This window comes from Belonocnema kinseyi, chromosome 3 (genome assembly GCF_010883055.1).
Source record: "Belonocnema kinseyi isolate 2016_QV_RU_SX_M_011 chromosome 3, B_treatae_v1, whole genome shotgun sequence".
In the NCBI taxonomy this organism is placed as follows: domain Eukaryota; kingdom Metazoa; phylum Arthropoda; class Insecta; order Hymenoptera; family Cynipidae; genus Belonocnema; species Belonocnema kinseyi.
This window is the reverse complement of record NC_046659.1, coordinates 90,464,142-90,479,945: the sequence shown is the minus strand read 5'-3', so window position 1 is coordinate 90,479,945 and position 15,804 is coordinate 90,464,142. Positions and strand designations below refer to the sequence as shown.

At 30.8% G+C, this 15,804-nt stretch overlaps 1 protein-coding gene across 1 annotated transcript in view; it reads left to right on the top strand.

The window, feature by feature from the left end:
• Positions 1-15,804, top strand: part of LOC117169623 (myocardin-related transcription factor A-like) — a 189,036-nt gene that overhangs the window by 78,285 nt on the left and 94,947 nt on the right. The window contains exon 2 of the mRNA XM_033356078.1: positions 13,758-13,858. Coding sequence (XP_033211969.1) covers positions 13,758-13,858 — 101 coding nt within the window. The remainder of the gene's footprint in view (positions 1-13,757; positions 13,859-15,804) is intronic.

Sequence of the window (15,804 nt, the reverse complement as noted above, 5' to 3'; positions counted from 1 at the left end):
GAAAGAGGGAGCTCTTCCTAATATTTTGACACCAAAATCATGTCGATACACCTTACCGACTGCGAGTAAAGCCACCCACGCTTTAACTTGACAGACTGTACTCACTTTACTCTTTCCTTACTTTTTCCGTTAAAAAGTCAACTGCTTCAACATTCGGTGTTTTAGTTTGAAAACGTAACTACTATATCAAAAATTCGTATATTTGTGTAAAGAATATATCTTGTTAGTTGAAAATTCATATATTTCATTGAGGATTCAACTATTTTGTTTAAAAATCGTATTTTTTCATTGAATTAAACTGGTTGATAATCAGTTTTTTAACTGTTCGATTTTTGGTTGAAAACTTTTTTATTATTTTCAAAATTTAACTTATTGGGTAAACTTAAATAAATCTGTTGAAAAATCATTGTTTTTGGTTGAAAATTCAACACTTTAGTTAAAGATTTATATTATGGTTAAAATACTTGTATTTTGTTAAAAATCCATCTTTTTGTAGAAACTTAATCTTATTGCTTTAAAGTTCATCGTTCTAGGTTGAAAATGCAACCATTTGATTAAAATTTTAACTACTTTATTGAAAATTTAATTATTTTTATGAAAATTCAACTATTTTCTTAACGAATGTTTTGTTAAACATTCGAATTAAAAATGGATCTTTCTGTGTAGAAAAGTCATCTTTCTTGGTTCATGATTAAGTTTTTTGTTTAAAATTCGTGCATTTGGTTGAAAATTTCTTTTTTGGATGCTGGAAAATTCAACTATTTGTCTTAAGTCTAATCTTTTTTGTTAGAAAATTTGACCATTTAGTTGAAAATTAGTCTTTTAAGTTTGAAAATTCAACATTGTGTTGAAAATATAACATATTTCGACTTGAAATCTTAGACATTTAAAGCGTTTCATATTGAATTGATTGTGGATCCTACATTAATTTGGTTTAAAAGATGCTATTCCTGTGTTTTCCTTGAAAGAATTACCCTATTTACACTGTTTTGAGAGCATTTTGGAATGTGAAGTCTGTATTGAGATAACTGTATACGCCCAGCTTTGAATCTCTTTAGCAATCAAATTATATTTTACGACTTTATTTATAGACTAAAAATTCAACTGAGGATTCTTCTCCAAAGTTAATAAGTGTGATGAAGCGATACTCATTATCTGCGAATAACAACTAATAATATACTATGAACGATATCACATGAAACCTGTTATTCCGCCTCGCTGGGAACAAACAAAAAATATATTTAGTAGGATGATCCCGATGTTATATTTATAGCGTTTTATTATGCAAAAGAGAGAAAAAGGTCGAGGTGAGAAGCCCAGGGAGGAAATCATATTAATCCGTTTTTAAAAGCTCGAATGGCGTTTGATTTCAGAGCAGACCATCTCCAATTGGTTCGATAAGAAAAACCCTCTTGGATTGAAGGAAAGAGTGGGCGAGGGAGACACCACTCGGTTAGTCGCTTAGTGGTAGTGATGGGGCAAGGGGAGAAAAAAGAGATTTATTTGCCCGAATTCCGACGGGCGGTCCGACGCATGCCCGCTTCCAAAGAATGCATTTTGTATTCGAGATCTTTCGGAGAATATGCCTCTGGCTCTCTAACTCTTCTCTTTTCCAAATTGCAACCGGTTTGTTATTGTTTTCGTGGTCGTTCAAGACCTTTTTTTACGAATTACATTCTGCCTCAAGCTATACGCCCCCCTTGCTTATGAATTTTACTTGCTAGGATTCCCGCAGCCTTTTGGTCATTGAACATAAGACATAACTTTGTAGAATAGTGATTAGATGATAAGGGACCATGCATAAATTACGTATGTTTTTTTCTGAAATTTTCAACCACGTGCCCCCCTTTTTTGGGGGTGATAAACAGTATTTGGCACGTTACTTTCTGAAACTAACTCGTTAATGGTACCGTTACTGCCTAAAAATTTGTAACACGTTACCGTTATTTTTTTTTTAAGTAAGGCGTTACCTTGCTGTTACTTATTTTATTGAATGTCTAATACATCATTTAAATGTCCAAAAAGAATCTTAAGAATTTGCTTCATTGGATTGAAAACTGAAGATTGTAATAAAACTGAATATTATATTTACAGTTAGGTAAAATACTTCAAAAATGCAGAATTTGTCTATGAGTTTTCTTTTAGTTAAACTATTAATAAGTTTATAAATCTATGCTGCAGTCTACTTAAGATTTTCCATAAAACTTCTTTTTTTTCAATGGTACCAATTTTTCGAAAAGTTCATCGCTCATGCGATGTCTTTTGTCCAAAAGTATCAATCTGGCTGTGCTGAACAATCGCTCAACAGATGCACTGCTCCATAATCGTGTATTGTACCGGATGAATAATTTCTTTAAATAAGGAAATGCGTGCAAGCAGGTAAGGAAATACATAATCCTATCGGTTTTCTTAACATTGAAATATTTAATGTAACGCTAAACGTATTAAATTTTTGTATAAAGTAACGATTGGTCATCCCTAAGTAACGTCAATCGATTTGAGGAGAAGGGCGTTTTGGTAAACGCCGTTGCTACATGTACCGAAATTTCGGTACAAATAACCAATCTTTTTCGATGCGTGTCGACACTGCATTCGGTAAAATATTAATGCTTTTTATGGATTAATAAAGTAATTCAACTTTCTAATAAGTAATTGTATTTTTAACAAAAAAATATGAATTCTTAACAAAAAATGTAATTGTTGATATTTGAGGCGAGACGACATTTTTATTTTTAATCTAAAACAGTTGAATTCAACCAAAAAAGACGAATGTTCAGACAAAATAGTTGAATTTTCAACCAAGAAAGTTTTTAGTTGAATTTTCGATACAAAAATATGAATTTTCTACAAAAAAGTTAATTTTCCACCAAAATACTTGCATTTTTTACCCAAAAAGAGAAAATGTTGTTAATTTTCAATTTAAAAAAATTAGTCAATAAAAAAAAATTTGCAACCAAAATTTTGAATTTTTAAACCCAATGATGAGCTTTCTACAAAGCAGTTGTCTACACAGGGTGGCCATCCACTCAGAAGAATCGAGAGAACCGGGAGATACTTGCACCGGGAGAAAATTTGTTTCACGCCGGAAGAGACATATTACAGCGGGAGATATCCCGTATTTTATCATTCGTGCGTTTTGTAATTTTTCAAAGTTTCCAATTAGAATCATACAATTTTTAAAGCGTTTATAATAATTAAACTTTAAAGTTTCACAATATTTGTCGCAATACGAACATTCTGAGCAAAATACATAAATTTTCATCGAAATAGACAAATTTTTAACAAACACGATTAATTTTCTACAAAAAAGTCGATTTTTAAATAAAATAAATTAATTCTCCACTAAATAGTTAAATTTTCCACAACATAGTTACATTTTTAATTAAAGAAATGAATTTTTAAACGAAATTATGAACCTTAAACGAAAATTTTTTTAAGAACAGTAAAACTCTTGTATAGTGCCGATTTTGGGGCTGACGGCGGGTAGGAAGTAACTCACTATAGCCCACTCCGCTTTTGTTTGTTCACACCTGAGTGCTCAGCTGAATGACAGCCGGAGACCGCGCGCACCTCGAAGGGTTTCACTGTATTTCAAATTTCGACCAAATAATAATTGAATTTTCGAGCCGAAAATACTAATTTTGTAGAAAAAATGTAATATTTGACATCTAAGCCATTACAGATTTAACTTTTAAATTAAAAACAGCTTAATATAACCAAGAAATATGAGTTTTCAACCAAATACTTTAATATTCAACTAAAGCAGAGTAAATTTCAAATATGCAGTTGCATTTTCAACCAAAAATTGATTTTCTACAAAAAAAAAGACAAATTTGCAACAAAATACATATATTTTCAACCAAACAGCTCAGTTATAATTCAAAAGAATTAATTTCCTACCAAAAATACGATTTTTTAATAAAATTTTTGAATTTTCAACAATGTAATTACATTTTAAATCAAGTAATAAGAACCTAAAATAATTGGATTTTCCTATTGCCGGTTATATTATTTCAGTTCTCAGTTAAGTGGGAAAATAAAAGAGAAAAATAAACAGGAATTTTGATCCTTTATAGACGAAAGTAAAGTTAAATGTCCAATGCACTCAACGCTGGTGTTAAATTTGGTGCAACTCAAATTTCATTGGTCTCCCAATGAGCATTTGAAACAATTTTCAAGGCTCAAATGTATTCCTCTGAACGTAGGTGCACATCTGTGGCATCTAGGGGAAAGTATTATTTGGAGACTGAATTTTGGCTCAATGCAGAGAGTTGTGGAGTGCTGAACCGCGCTGTCAGCCACCTGAATACCTGTCAAATCAACTATTCGCATTGCGATATTAGATTAAATGATTATTGATAAGGAAACTAATTATAATAATATTTGCCTAATTTTCAACTTTCTTTCATTTAACAGTGTGTACTAGTCACTTAGAATAAAATGATAACTGCATAATGCAACTTCCAAATGTTAGGTTAGTCATGGCCGTCGATATTTAAACTAAAGCCGGGATGTGTAGAAAAAGTCATGACCGTCTACATATACAATTAGGTATTTTCACTTCAACCACCAGCTAACTTCACTTTTTTAAACACAGAAAATCTAGAGGAAATTTCTTCGAACGAACAGGCATCAATTAAGATGCAGATGGTCATGACTTAGTTTTTACATACTAGCTTTGGTGGTTTGAATGTCATGTAGGTTTTGACTAACCTAAGATTTGGATATTACATCAAGCCAAGTACAATTTTTATTCCAAGACACTAATAGTCACTGGTAAATGGGAGGAAATTAAAAGTTAGGTAATTATTATTATCACTTACCGACGTATCAACATCTATTTCACCCAAATAACGACCGACAAAATCATCTTGTCAGGTGACTGACAGTTTGCAGACGACACTTCACGTTACTCTGGATGAGAAAAATCAGTGTCTAAAATCTCAATGATGCTTTTCCCCTAGATTCTCCGAATGAACTGTGTGGCTCAAATTTGTTGCAACTCACTTGAAAAACGATTTCCATGTACAATGCAGGATCGGCGATTTTCTGTGCTACACAAAGTGTGTCTTTGTGTATACGTTTGGAAAATTAAGTACTTATTGTTATCGACACATTCTATTTTCTTAAAAATAATTTCGTCATGGTTCCACGTTTATTTAATCAGCAGAGTTTATATTGTATATGTATATATCCATTCCGTATGTTTATAAACCCAAAATCTTCACTCAGAGAAATATTCTGTTGTGCCAAAATGATGTACCTTGACACAAATATATTTTCCTCTCAAATTTATGATGCAGTAGATTATCATTTGTCTCAAAATTAATCTTTTTGCATTTAAAATTATCTTTATACAACCAACTTTTTCTAATCACCCAGCCAAATAATTATGCTTTTGTATAAAAAAGATGTTAACACGGTTCAAAACAAAACTACTAAATAGCGCATTCCTTTTGGCGCAGATCGCAGTGCACCAGTGCAGGATAACCGAATAAGCTATACAATATTTACAATAAAATTAATTGAACTTTTGTTTTTTAGTGATTAGCAGACATGAAAATAGCTTACACAATAAATAGTTTTGACCACGTATACCCATTTCCACATATAACACAGCATTGAAAAGTTGTTCAGCTACCCCCCTCCTCTCCCCCCCCCCCAAAACTAAGTAATTTATCCACAGCCTATAAAGTGATACCAATGAATCATAATAAGTCAATTATTTTTTTTTAATTCTATTCACTTTGATCTATATAGTTTGATTTTCTGTTTCTCCTCATAGTTATCTACTATAGTCTGTTTTGTCCTCATTTCATTGAAACTTCTAATATATTTCTCTCAGTCCTCTTTCTCGGGAGAGTTTATCGTTAATCTAGCATGACGAAGGCATTCTCGTTATCGGATATACAATCACTGATCAGAGAAACACGGATCGTGATATATCATTAGAAAATGTAACCATTAGGTGATCAAGCTTGAGTCGATCACGTATATCATCGCACCACACTTAGGAGAATCTTGTCGAAACTCATTGTCAACTGAAGTGCTGCGTTCAAAGGATAATAAGATTATATATGTGTGGATCGAGTAATTGGAAACGTTGGATTAAACATTCATTATTCAGATTTGAATCAATTTTTATAACTTCTATATGCATGACCTGACCACTTAGAGTCGATTTGAATGCTAGAGTCAGATAAATTACGACATTCTATACGGATACAATATACTATTAATCCAATTGCCTAAGTTTTTAATAGAGTGACTGCTTTCAAAAAATTATTATGTTTTAATTAAAACACCGTAATGTACATAATATTGAATGGGATTTATCATTATATTTCAAAATCGATTAACACCTCAGGTTTGAATTTTGATAAACAATTTCAACAGATTGCAAGGATATCGAAGGATTTCATAAGTATTTGAAAGATTTCAATTTATGGATTTTAAGGGATTGCAAACTATTTCTTCAGATTTTACGTTAACGAGGATTTCAAAATATTTCCTGGGATTTCATGTGTATCAAAAGATTTTAAGGGATTTTAACGAATTTCAAGGGGCGCGGAAGAATATCAAAAGACTTCGTGTATTTCAAGTATCTAAAGAAATTTTTTAATATTATAATGGATTACAAAAAGTTTCTTCATATTTCATTGATTTTTAACGGAGTTCGATTGATTTCATAAGGCAGGGCTTTGACATAAATTCCTATAAATTATGATTTAAATGTGATTTTGATGTGTATATTTTTAAAAGTAAAGCTTAAATTATCAGGGAACATATGTTATTACCCAAAACAGCTTTCTAATTACATCATTATTTGACATTTAATTAATTGATGGATGTTACACTTCAACCAGCGTACCCCTTAACCTGGGGTACGGTGACCGTCATATTACTGCCATTTATTTAAAAAATATGAACATGATAAAATAAAAGTGATATAATGATTCTGAAAAGTGTAATGTAGCGAAAAAAATTACTCCAGGCATTTTCAACACTAATTTAAGGTTTTCTTATTAATCAAAGTGAAGTATGTGGCAAACGCAGTTATATCCTCTTACTATCTTCTAAAATACATGTGCACGCCGCAACGCGGCGTCATGTCCCATATGTGACGGCGCAAGATTTAATTAATTTTAATATACTTAAAACGTTTATAGCAACAAATCATGATACCGGAAGTTCAATAAAATACTTGATCTATTAAACCCTAACTTTTTCAGGCTTTAAGTATTTTAAAATATGCTGTAAGTGCTTAATTTCAGCTGAAGACTTTTCCATTGGTTTCGGCCAAAACTATTTTTTCATGATTAGGGGAGGGACGGGTAATGTGCCGCACATGTTATAAAAAGTTCCGATAAAAGTTAAATATGTTGAAAACTGTAGTAAAATAATATAGAGCACGTAAATCAATATCTTATTTACCCTATGCGTATGATTATTATTGAATTTGCGTCTATTAAAGTTGCTAATTATTAAGTTTCACAAAAAGTGTGCCTGCGCCAAGTTATCCTTCCTGTTTGGCTAATGTGGCGCGCTCTTAATGCAATTTCGGAAAGGGAAGTAAAAGTTGTTTACTGAGTTCACTGAAATTAATTTTGGATAAATGATGTGTACAAATAATTACTTATAAATTGTGTGCAACTTGAACGTTCTATATTATGTTTTTTAGTCCGGAAAAATGCAACTGTACTTTTTCACTACTGCTTTTTGGTCACTTTTGAAATACACACATTATTATTATTATTACACAATTAAGCCATTTCGCTTTCGGGGTAACACCCAAAAATAACTTTTTATAATAAGAATTGAGTGATAAGCTTTATTGAGCAAAGTTTTTCATTATACAAACCAGTACACATAAAAAATACAGTACAGTAAATACCTCTCGCTATAGATCAATCAATTTCTGTAAATGAGGGTGCGCCACATTAACTGCCGCGCCATATTGCCCACCCCTCCCCTAATCTTTGGACGCGTATTTTAGAACAAAAATGGCATCAAATCACTATTTTTGTAAACAGAGAAAGCTATTTTATTTATTACTAATATGGAAATCAGAAAATACGGGCGTCTAATTTTTCCTAAGTATAAAAAGCTGTTTGGCCTGAACAATTGGGAAAAGACCGTGAATTTGGTATACCGGGGAAAAAATCAGGAAATGGCGGGGAATGTAATTCGATTTCTCTATCGTATGTGTTCTAAGATGCAAAATAAAAATGTTTTCATACATTTCATTACTCACATTCTGAGTTCGAACATGACATTTTTGAAAAAATGATAACTCTCAAGAATTATTTCGTCTTAGAGACAGAGAATTTTCGAAAAGGTTTATAATTCTAAGTTACCACACAGAATTGTAGTAAACAACAGTAAGACAGGGAATTTCAGTAAAGAAACATAATTTTGACAATTTGGAATTTTCATAAAGAATTATAATTTTGACATTCAAATAGGAAATTTCGCACCTAATTATAATTTTCATTTTAGATTCACGTTAGAACAGGAAATTTCGTTAAAAATTCTAATTTTTACTTTTAGACACGCAGTTTCTGTGAAGAATTATTATTTGACTTGGTACCGGCAACTTTTACTATATTTTTTAATATACTATATTTCTGAATTATAATAGAAAATTTTGTAAATAAATATAATTTCGATTTTGAGCAGGATTTTTTTAAATGAATTTAATTGTGATTTGGTAATAAATGCATGAAATAGGTAAAAAAAATGCACGTTAAGAATTTCAATTATCCTACTTGGAACAGGGATTTGCGTAAAGAATTATAATTTGTTTCGAAATAGATAATTTTTCACATGGGACGGGAAATTTTAGAAAGTAATTTGTATTCTTATTTATAAAAAGGAAATTTACAAGAACAATACCTGTTCTAAATCAAGACTTGAAAATTCGTTATTTAAAATCAGAATTTTTTTGAGGAAACAAATTTGTTTACAAATAAAAATTTTACAGAGTTTGAAATGTTCCTCTACGAAATTTTAGAAAAAGGGAATGACGTTATTTCTGAATTATAATAGAAAATGTATGTAAATAAATATAATTCTGATTTTAGGACATCCAATTTTTACATTCTCATCATTTATGATTGAGAAAGTATTAGAATTGTCGAAAATTTGTCATTACAATTTTTCAACGGATCTCGACGTTTCGAGACCCCCTGAATCCGAAAATCAAGGGTTTACGATGGCGTCTGTTTGTCCTTCCGTAAACACGATAACTCTCGAAAAAATGAATATATCAAATCCATCTTCGGCACACTTTTTTAGGTCCTAAAAGAAAGGACGAGTTCGTTAACCAGCTATTTTTGATAAAAAGAATAATTTATCCTTATGACTTTTTCCGATAAAAAAAATTCTCACAGTTATAGCATTTTCAAAATTTTTTCATTTAACCGAAAATCAAAATTTTAAGCCAAAAAACGCAAGATATGAAAAAAAGTCAAAAGAAGAAAAGCATTTCTTTTTGAAAGCCCTAGAAGATTATCATAACAAATTTTTGGTTTTTCATTAAAAATCAAAAATTCAAATTTCGATTGCACAAAAAATAATGAAAAATCGAAAATTGCATTTTGTGGCCTAACTATGTAGGACACGAAAAAGTGTAAGGTAACAAAAATTGTTATCCCAAAAAAGATCTACAATTTCGTTAATAATCACTTCTTGATAGGACGCGTACTTTTTGTTTTATTCGTGAAAAATAACATTGAAAATAAAAAAATAAAATAAAAATGTGTGGAAAAACGACGTAAGTTCCAGGAAAAAGGATTGAACAAACCCTGTTTACAAATGTCTGTCAAAAATCGAGCGTGCATCGCGAGTGTCACGATGAGAATGTACCTCAAAGCCTACAAAGCTTTGAGAAACTTAATCTTTGACTACACTTAATTAGCTAGATAATTCATAATATGAAGACGCGCGCAAACTTGCGAGCGAAGCGAGCCGCGCGCCTAGCGCGCTATTAGAATGTACCCGCGAAGCGGGCAGAGTTTTGAAAATAATTTTATTTGTGATTTAGAAAAAGGGTTTTCAAAAAATATATTTCTATTTAATCTTTCGAATTCTTTTAAATTAACCAGGAGAAATTAACAATTGACTGAGAGATTACCGGAAATTGGCCAGGAATTTAAAAATAATCGATCGGGTCTTCATCGGCAACTAATGTCTTGGCAAATTAGTAGTCATTCATCCAATGGATTCTGAATAAGGAATTTGTGAGATATAAAAAAAAGTCACAACTCTGATCATCTCCTTGTCAGTCGGATAATGACTGGTGTAATGTTTAATCTCTAGAATTTCGTAATTTTATCTCTTTGGTATTAAATGTTCGGATAATTGAAACTGCATCCTTGGATTATGGTTTCTGCTCTCCGAAAGAGAGACAGGCAGGCGATCGAGACTTTCTGTCCTGCTCTCGATATGTGGCCCTGTCTCTGTCCCTCTGTCTCTTTCCTTCCATCTACCCCCTCGTCCTTCATCGGGGTTTGAACCGCAAATCGCGATCACGAAGGCAAGGCACGCGTCTCTCCAACCCGAGAATGTCGTCGTAACGAGGTCCACTGCCGGTTATACAGTTGACTGGACACTTTGCCAAAGCCTCCAAGAAGAACAGAACAGAAGAGAGAGAACAGGAGAAAGGGCTGGCAGGGAGACTGTAGTAGCGATAAAGATGGACAGGATGGTCAGGGGTCGGAGGAAGAGAAGAGACGAACGCGACGCGATGCAATGGTGCGGACTGCGAGCGGTGATTCTTCCCTGTTGGCTGTTGGCTCTCCGCACAGGAACCGACGTTTAAATTAGGCAGGGAACTCCGTGGCATGCGTGAAAGAAATCGGCTAGCCAGCATTCCCGGAGGCTTCGGTTCGATTCTATACGATTGCCGAGCCTATTGGTCGCCGAAGATCATTAGTCCTTATATGGTAGGAATAACCCTTCCTTATTTAATTTCAGAAACCACAAAAAACAAGTGTTCAAATTTCTGTCATGTATTTCACTATTTGCAAAAAGTCACGACTCAGAGTATGCTCCCCACTTTCATAATTATATTTTTCTATTTACCTTATCGTACCCGATTTGCATAGCGTCCCTAATTCTCTGCCACAGAATCTGTGAATGCTCAGGGTATGTATCCGATATATGATTTTTTATTTCTGGTAAGTTGTTAATTTTTCACCGTTAATTTAAAAGTGTTAACAACACTGAAATGCTTTAAACGATTTTTGAAGATACCTGATTCTTGGAAGTTCATTTGAATGATGGAAAAATAGATGTAGATATATTCAGGAGTATAAACGAAGAATAAAAATATTACAATAACGCTAAAATAGCCAAATATCATAATTCTGTATAATTCTGTACTTGCACCCACTCTGATGTACGGTAGCCAGATCTGGACATACCAAGAAAACATTATGGGTAAAGTTAACGTGGTTGTTAAACGCTATTGGATAAAGTCAGAAATTATAGGATTCTCACAAAATGTGTTGTAAATGAAACGCTGTTTGACAAGAGTGAACGAAATTTTGTTGAGACGGTTTGGTCATGTTGAGAGAGTGAATGGAGAACGATTGACGAAACAAGTGTATTTAGGTAAAGTGAATGACAGCGTACCCAGAGGCAGACAGAGGACAGAGTGGTGAGAATGTGTGAATGAGACACGAAAGCTACATGACACAGAGCCACAGAAACACAAGGTAGAGGAAGCAAAATTTGTATGCCAGAATAGGTTTGTGTGGGGAGAAATGTTTAAGAACTGCGTGACGAAGAGTGTCAGTGGGGTGATAGCACGCCTGAAACGAATCATCTTAGATAATAATAGGCCCTCGTGGATAGCTTTGCTAAGTGGATGTGATTGAAGTGAAGAGTCTAGATCTTCCTATGGAATTATCATTTAGTTTGTGCTTCAAAGTTTATTATTTTTATTTGAAAAGTTTACTATTAAATGACTGGTTAAGAATTATTCAAATTTTTTCGTTCAGAATATAATTATTATGTGAAAATTCAAGATTTGTGTTGAAAAGTCATGACTTTTGTTTAGAAATTCAACTGTTTTGTTAAAAAAATGGTCTTTTGTGCTTGAAAATTCAACAATATGATTGTAATTCTTTTATGGCTTGACAATTTTGTGGATATTTCATCTTTTTTATTAAAAATTGCAACTGTCTAACTAAAAATGAACTTTTTCGGTTAAACAATAAACCTTTTAGTTAATTTAACTATTTTATTGATAATTTGTTTTTTTCTTGGTTCAAAATTAATTTTTTTACTGAAAGTTTAACTATTTCACTTTTGGTTCAATATTGATATTTTTTAGTTAAAAATTAATGTATAGTGTTAAAAGTTCGATTTTTTTAGTAGAAAATTATCATTTTGGTTGGAAATATAACTAATTAGTTAAAAATGTATGTATTTTGATGAAAATTCGTTTTTTTTATAAAAGTACATTTTTTAAATTAAAATTGCAACTGAATCATGTTTATTTACAACATTTTATATTATAATTCAGAAAGATACTGACTTCCTTTTCATAAAATTATGAAGAATGATATTTCAGATTCTTGAAAATTTTTATTTACATAAAAAAAGAATTCTTTAATTCAAATTCTGATTTGGAACAAGAAATGCTCAAAATCTGACGAATTTTTACTTGAGACAGGGATTGGTTTTGTAAATTCACTTTTTGTAGATCAATTATTAAATTATTTTGTAAAATTTCCCGTTCCATTTTAAAATTATCTGTTCCAAGACAATAAATTATAATTGTGTGCAAAATTTGCTGTTCTAACATCGAAATTATAATGTTTAACGAAATTTCCTGTTCAGATGTAAAAAAATTATAATTCACTACAGGAATCTCCTGTCTCAATTTTAAAAATTACATTTCTTTACTAAAATTCCCTGTCCCAAACTTAAAATTACATATCTTTACTGAAATTCTATATCTCAACTAAGGCCTATAATTCTTTTCGTAAATTCCGTGTTCGAATTCTGTAGAAATTTTATTTCTTTACGTGCATTTAAAAAATATTTCTTTTATTTATTGCCTGTCCCAACTAAAACTTTCAAATCTTTTGGTAGGTACCCTGATTCGGAATAGTGGTTTTTATTTTTCACTAAAGTCTTTATTAAAAAAAGACTATTAATTCGTTTTAAACAAATTACCAAAGCAGAAACTGCAACTAATTTAAGACAGTAGAAAAAAAAAACGATTACGCGAAAATTGCAAGTAAAAGACCTTGTTAATCATTAAGCATTGCGTGCGCTTTAAATTATAGTGAAAAGTATTAAGAGTGCTGAAAGAAAAGACTAAGTCATATAGTTGGCGTATATGTAATTATTGTGCTATAAAAAAACTGAGTCTTGCATTAGTAGTTGATCAGATCTTTTAAATTAAAAAAAAAATAACTTTCAGAAACTAAGTGTTCAAGTAATGATTATAGGTCTTCAAAAAATGTTACAATTTGTGTAATTATTTCGCAAAGTAAACTGTGCTACACATTCAATTAAAGAACAAAATTTCTGAAGAGATAATATAACTTGCTCGCCTAATTAACTTTTATTGGATTGTGCTATTTGTATTTTAAAGAGAAACAGGAAAGTTACAAAAATTCTACAGTAGAATATTTATGTGTAATAATTTATATGGTCAACATTTTGATTCCATGCAGATAGTAATTTATTAGTCAATATCTTCATGGTCCATAATAATTTTATTTTATTTCTGATTTCAGAGTCTGGGCACAGGTTAGACAGCGGCTCTGCTTTTTGGAGGATTCAACTGGATCAAGACCTCCTTGATACAATTAGTGCTATTTATCCAGAGTGGTTTAAGGTGAAAAAAATACAACATTACTGACATTTTAAATTATTTTTTGCTCATATCGAACAGGGTGTCTACTCAAATTCTGAAAAAAATTCTCTGACAGTTCCAGAATTTTTCCAGATATAATTTTTCCTGAAAAGGAACCATTTAAGTATTAAGCAGTCCCCTTTTCTAGAATGTTGACCCCAAACCCTTTCAAACTGTCACAAAATATTTAAATGACCGCTTTCATTAACCATCTATAAATGTTTAAGATTTGACTAAATAAATTTATTAAAACATCGTAAAATTTAAAAATAATAGAAATAAGTAAATGAACATGAAACGAGCTTCTCATAAATAATGTTTTTTATTTCAGTCCAAATATCAATATATGTAAAAAGACAACCAGGTCCTACATTTTTTTGCATCTCTAAAAAAAGAAGGTAAATAAGGAGATTATTTACGAAAATTTAAAGTAAGAAAACCGAAAAAGATGAATTTCTCGACGAAAAATGTAATAGTTCATATTTAAACAAAAAAAGATTTTAATATTAAACCAAAAACAGTGGAATTTAACCACAAAAAACAAAATTTCAACAAACTTCTTCAAACAAATAGTTAAATTTTCTACTTAACTGTTAATATTTAAAGCAAAGAAAAAAACGAATTTTCTACAAAACAGTTGAATTTTTAGCGCGAAAACATAAATTTTCAAGTAAGCAGTTGAATCTTGATCATACTAGTTAAACCGTCAACCAAAGTAGATAATTTTCAACCAAAAAATTACATTTAAAAAAAGAAATCTCTACCAAAAAAGATAAATTTTCAAACCAGAAAGATTTGTTAATAAAAAAATAAGAAAAATTGAAACCAAATTGTTGAATTTTCTGGCCAAAAGGATTAATTTGCTACAAAACAGTTATTTTCTCAACCCTAAAATAAACATTTACAACTATATATTTGGATTTTCTACCAAGTTATTAACTTCTTAAGCCAACAAAACACATTTTCTACAAAGCTGTTGATTTTGAATAAAAAATGTGAATTTTCATGAAAAAGTTTATTTAAACTAAATTAGTTACATCTGCAAAGAAATAGTTGAATCATTAACCAAAACTTATTGATTTCCGAAGAAAGAAAATATGAATTAAAAAAAAAGTTAATTTTCAACCAAACTGTTAAAATTTAAGCCTAAAAGAGGAATGATCTATAAAACAGTTGAATTTTGATCCCGAAAATATAAAATTTCAAGGAAAAAGTTAATTTTCAACCAAATATTTTAATCCTCAAACAAAACAGATTAACTTTCGGAAAATCAGAATATGCATTTTCAACTAAAAAAGCGATGAAATTTCGACCAAAAAAGATGAATTTTCAAATCAAAAAGACGAATTTTCAACAAGAGTTGAATTTTCAATTGAAAAAGATTTTTTAGGCAGTAAAGAAACACATTTAAGACAAAAGGTTAAATTTTAAAGTTGAAAAGTGAAGCTTATTAGAAAATAGTTCAATTTTAAACCAAATAATTTAATTGTTAACGAAAAATATTAATTAATTAATTTCCTACAAAGCAGTTGAATTTTCAATCTGGAAACATGAATGTTCAAAATTACATTATAAAGCAAATTCTTGAATTGACAACAAAATAATAAAATTTGCAACCAGATAATAAAGTTTTTAAATAAGATATACCATTTTTAACTGAAAAGAGGTATTATCAACTAAAATTATAATAATGGAAGCTGAAAATTTAGAACAATAAAAATGTTGCTTCGAAATTAAGGTTCATTTTTTCATTGTGTCGGATGACGCAACATTTAAGGACCTGAAATAATATTAATTTCTCAATGGTACAAGCTTTTAGATATTTTATGATTAGAAGATCTTCTGAAATATATTCGAATTATCACTGTAAAATAATGATTGAAATTATCAATAATACAAGGATAATTTGTAAAACGTGAATTTAATGA